At 33.0% G+C, this 5,782-nt stretch overlaps 2 protein-coding genes across 2 annotated transcripts in view; one reads left to right on the forward strand and one right to left on the reverse strand.

Annotated features, from left to right (window-relative positions):
* Positions 1–1,783, reverse strand: part of LOC111625808 — a 7,932-nt gene extending 6,149 nt beyond the window's left edge. The window contains exon 1 of the mRNA XM_023369040.1: positions 50–1,783. Coding sequence (XP_023224808.1) covers positions 50–1,783 — 1,734 coding nt within the window. The remainder of the gene's footprint in view (positions 1–49) is intronic.
* The window catches only part of LOC111625810 (E3 ubiquitin-protein ligase SH3RF1-like), a 98,675-nt gene that overhangs the window by 12,844 nt on the left and 80,049 nt on the right, over positions 1–5,782 (forward strand). The gene's annotated exons all lie outside the window — the stretch shown is intronic.

Below are 5,782 nucleotides of genomic sequence, written 5' to 3' on the forward strand. Positions count from 1 at the left end.
ATGTTAGGCGCGTTTCGCTTTTTAGGCGCCGATATAAGGCAATCCACACCCCGGGTAGATCGAGGGTGGGAACATTGCACGCTTCTGAAGTAGCCGTGAGAAGCGCTTCCCAGATAAACACAAGCCTTCGATTGTTGCAGCATTTGATTATTTCCGTTCTGGGCCATAATGGGTTGTAGCCTTGCTCGAGAACTTTTTTAGGAAGCTCTGTAGAACATCTTCCTTTGGCTACGTCATCCTGATGCTCAGCAAGGCGGGAGGCGAGCATTCTTGTTGTTGCTCCTATGTATCTTGTAATATTTCCCGTTACCGGATTTTCTAGTTGTATCGTGTAAACCCCTGACTTTTCTAAAGTAGTTAGCCTGTCCCGATCGTTGCAGATACATCTGCGTAGGTTTGGTATGGGGGTTATGGGTAGTATGAAATTATATCGCTGAAATATGCGGCTGATACGTATAGAGGTTGGTCCAAGATACGGCAACGATGACCGGATCACGGATGCTTTTTCCTTTCTGTACAGCGTGGTACATGGGTATAGGGCCTCTTTTACTTTACGGAGCACATGTTTATATTTGGCATATGTAAATCCTGCAAGAGATACTGCTACTCTAATGATGTCTAATTCAATTTTTGTTGCTAGCTGTGTCGACGGAAGCAGTAATGCTCTTCTAACGAGTGCAGCAATGGCGGCATTGACGTACCGCAACAGTTGGAAAGTATCTGCCAGGATAATATATGGTAACAGGTCAGCTTTGTGGTAAACAGCAAATTGCAGCCCCTCAACCGACTTTTGTATACACAGATCCAGAAACGCTATTGAGTCCTCATGCTCCCTCTCCCAAGTGAAACCGATAGTAGGGTATATGCTTGAAAGTTGCTGCACAAATTTGATAAACTCCTCCTCTGTATTCTCCCACACTAATAGGATATCGTCGACATAACGTAAGTATAGCGACGGATAACTGATGGTAAGAGGTGAGTTGAAAATTCTACGCTCGACTTCTCTCATAATGAGCTCGGCCAAGACTGCAGATAGTGGGGAGCCCATAGGAACTCCTCGTTTCTGCAAGTAGATGCTCTTGTTGAAAAGGAAATAATTGTGCTCAGTGATGAATGTCAGCGCATCACGTATGTCTAGCACTTGTTGTATGTTGAATCCCTTTTTGATGATCAAGAAGTTAGCAAGCATTACAGCTTCAAAAACAGGCACTGATGGATATAAGGACACCATATCCAATTTGTAGAAAGTATAGGAATCTTCATGTGTACACCTCATACTGGAAGCAATGGTGGACTTGGCAGCTATAGACGACGAGGTAACATATGGTGATTCCAGAATAAGTTCACGCAAAAACTTTGCGAGCACCTTTTTAAGGAAATATGTAGGATGCGATCTCTTGTTTACCAGTGGGCGTAACGGCCAGTTTGCTTTGTATGTTTTCAGCTGAAAGAATAGCCTAGGGCATGCTATGTTGGTGGGAGGATCAAGGCACCCAGTTAGAGTCAAAGCTACTCCTGGTAAAGCTATTATTTTCTTTGTCCTTCGCAGTACTGTTGGTGTTGAATCATCATTTATTATCTGTGATTGTGATAGGAACTCATTGGCTCTAAAGATGAAATCGTCCTCCTTGCACAGAACGAATCGTTTGTCCTTATCAGAGACCAGAAGCCTCAAGTTATTCGTAGCTAGGAATTGCTTTACTGCTTGGTGGTTTACCTGGTGCTTAGGCGCACTGGACACTTGCTTCGCCGCGGCAAGCTTCATGACGATTTCTAACTCCATTTGTGGGTGCGTGGCTGCTACCTGGCAGGATTTCAATGCTGCCAGGATACATAGAAGCAACAACAAGAATGCTCGCCTCCCACCTTGCTGAGCATCAGGATGACGTAGCCAAAGGAAAATGTTCTACAGAGCTCGCTAAAAAAGTTCTTGTGGATTGCCAGTTTTCTGTATTAAGATTAACTGCCTACTTTTAGACCAAATCTTATAATTAATTTCTTTATTTAATTACACTAACTAAGATGTACGTTATTGTAGTTGTGATTAACATTACACTGTTATGTTGTTATCACATTGTTGGCTCTTACCCATGTTGACTTTTTAAATACAGTTTTCTACTATTGATATGTATTTTGAAATGTTCTGTATTCTTAACTTTGTTTTACAATTTATATGTAAGTTGAAGATAGCCAGAAGAGTGGCTGAAAATATTTCTGAATAAGGCCAAATGATCTGCTGGATTATGTCAGGCTATAATATGCCTACTATTTAATAATTAAATATTCAGTAATTTTGTCTAGCGTTATTAGGTGCCGTCTCTTGATAAATTTAATAATTATAAATAAATAAATATCTAATTTTTAATTTAGAAAGTTCTGAAAGAAAAGAATTGGCCCAGAATGGGACTTGAACCTACAACTTATGGATACAAATTCACTGAGTTCAGCGTTAATAAAGTTCCTTTATTATTAACACAAGCACTTTCGATGAGTGTATAATCGTCATCTTCAGGTGAAAAGAACTAATTTTAACAAGACAACGTGCAGGATGTTCCAAAGGAACAGAATATTTAAAATTCAAACAGGTGTCCGGAAATTCCATTAAGAATGTGCAAATAATTTTTGATATGTTCGGAACTTTATATTTTACGATGCTAGCGGCGCATGCGGGGAAATGCTACAGCGTTGGCGTTAGGCGAGTTATGTTTTTTAGGTGCCGATATAAGGCAATCCACACCTCGGATAGATCGAGGGTGGGAACATTGCACGCTTCTGAAGTAGCCGTGAGAAGCGCTTCCCAGATAAACACAAGCCTTCGATTGTTGCAGCATTTGATTACTTCCGTTCTGGGCCATAATGGATTGTAGCCTTGCTCGAGAACTTTTTTAGCGAGCTCTGNATTACTGATTGTAATAAGTGTATTCACAATATTTAGTTTTATCAACAAATACTGAATATGTAAAAGATGGAATATATTCAGGGTCTTTTATCTTTATGACTTCATAAAATAAAGCTGTAAAAGATTATGAATTATTTTATTCTGTTCATAAATTTGACAAGGACAAACAAACTGAGTTATATAGGAACTAAAAATATTTTCAAATATAAACTAAATAAACATAAAAAAGATGTAAGGGAGAGGGTAAAACAGATTTTTTTTTTCAATTATTAACTCTGCTAAAAAGCTAATGAAGGTTGAATTCGTTTATTGAAAAAGGCAAAAAATTGAGAATTAATCTGTAACTGAAATAATTTTAATCCAACAGAACATAACACTGCAGCTTTCATTTTAAATAAATGAAATTGCATAGCTCTATAGATTATGTCTGAGAAAAATTGTAAATCATTGATCATTTCCTTGATTATTTGATGATGATATAATTTATGTTCAAAATAAATTTAATTTTTTGTTCTACAGAATTCCATTTTTAATTGTCTTTTAAGTTTTACCTGATGATACTTTCATAAATATATTAAAAGCCATATATATTCTTCTTATCTGTTCTTATCTGTTTGTTTTATGATATATCTGATATGTTTTCCCCTCTCAGTTGAGTCCTATATGTACTCTTAACGAAGGAACAGCATTTATTTAAAGATATCTAATTAAATAAGTATTTCATTGTTTAAAGCATTTTTAAAATAAATAAAATACTCTTATCATTAATTTATTACAGACAACTTTATGTATATTGATTATGGATGGGTGGTTTAAAATCAATAAAGTCAGAAAATAAAGTATTTTCCACTGACACAAAAGCAAAAATTATATTTGGAAGTTTTATTTTGGAAGATATGCAGTGGTTACTAATAATGAGGGTATAATATTGATCAATATATTATTAATTGTTGATATTAAAATATATATTATAAAATAATTCTTAATGTAGAATGAAAATATGTCAATGAATACAGAAAACTATTTTTGGTTAAGTAATAGTTTCATTTTTATATGGAGATAAATTAGTAAAGCTAAATTTAATTTATTTTGAAATATTATTTTAACAAATAAAGTATAAGCTCTTCAACAACAACAACTCTTCAAATTGTTTTATTTGTAATTTAAATTTATTGTAAAAAGAAAGTTGAATTTAATGCAGCTACAATAATAAATTACAATTGAAAAAAATTACAAAGCTTTATACTTAATTTGTCTTTTGTAATTATAGAAATTTTCTTTTTAATCCTTGAAAGTAATTACTCAATCTAGAGAGATACTCAACACAAATTAAGAAGCCAGAAATTTAATAATGATAAGGTGTTAATAACTGTTTAATAACTATAAAAACTAAATGTTTTTGGAAGTTTTTAAATTTCCATCTTCTGATCCAACATAAAAGAATATTCTAAACATATTGTTTGAAATTTGATGTCTCTGTTAAACACAAAGAATTTTTGGCCACTGCAATTGTATGTATTTTTCAAATTCAGAATTAAGTAGCAGACTTTCTTTGTGTTTAAATGGAGACATTCAATTTCAAACATTATGTTTAGAAATGTTCATTACGTCTGATCTCAGAATGGAAGTGTAAAAATTCCAAAAATGTTTATCTTAATTGTTAAACAGTTTTCTAGCGTTTTATTTGTGTTGATTGTCTGGGGTATCAGTGTGACATTATTATCGAAAGTGCAAGTCTTGAAGCAGTGTGAATTTAAATATAAAACTGTCTTTCCAGTTAAAATAAACAGTTGTAAATGTAATTTATACTAATAGGCTATAGTCTAAATGTTAACTAATTTTAGTATTATAATGATAATTTTTTTCATTTAATTTAACTGAAAGTTGTTAGAGTAATACAATTGAACTCATTTATACATTTCTCAATTATATGTTTTTTACAATAATACATTAAATATAATTTAATTTTCCACTTCTGTTCCGTTTTTCAAATATCAATTTGTAATCAGTTTAAACACTGTTATTCTCTAGGAATTATCACATCTACAGATTCCAAAAATACTAGTCAATCAACAACTTTATTTTACCCAGATGTATTTTGGATTTACTATATTTCCCTCCTCAGTGGGCTTTCTTTCAAACAAGCTAAACGAAGCACAAACACTTTTTTGATACTATTAAATACAAATAAATGCAATAAATTTACAATTATACATCATCTAAAAATGTAAAATGTTTATCTTACACACTATTTCAATATTCCAACTGTTATTTTTTCCTATTTCCTGGTGAATGAGGTGAGAAACAACAAATGAAAGTAATGATGGCAAGGACTGTGTGAAATGTCTGTTTAAAGAAAAGAACACAAGTAATGCAATAATTTGAAGATATAATTAATTTAATGTTTTTAAGAATTTAAACAATAATGTTTTTTAAAAAATAAGAAAAAAATGACTTTATTATGGAAATAGAAAAAAATAACAGTTGGAATATTGAAATATTGTGTAAGGCAAACATTTTAAATTTTTAATGAATGTATAATTGTAAATTGTAAATTTATTGTATATATACTAGAGCAGTGGTCTGCAACCTTTCTGACCTCATGGACCACTAAACTCACAATTTTGAATTTTGCGGACCACTATCATGAATTTTTTTAAACAATACAAAATCGTAGAATAATGATCATAAAAGTTCAATTTTACTATCTAAATATATAAAATTGCTTGTCCTGACTGACTCACTCATTCATTCACTGATTCATCATCGCCCAGAGCAAACCGCTTAACCTAAAGAGGTGAAATTTGGTACACAGTTAGGGTACGTCATGGAAACGCACACTAAGAAAGGATTTTTCGAAATTCCAACGCGGGGGGGTGAGGG

Source organism: Centruroides sculpturatus, unplaced genomic scaffold, assembly GCF_000671375.1.
Source record: "Centruroides sculpturatus isolate CEXI.00-Female unplaced genomic scaffold, Cexi_2.0 scaffold440, whole genome shotgun sequence".
NCBI lineage: Eukaryota > Metazoa > Arthropoda > Arachnida > Scorpiones > Buthidae > Centruroides > Centruroides sculpturatus.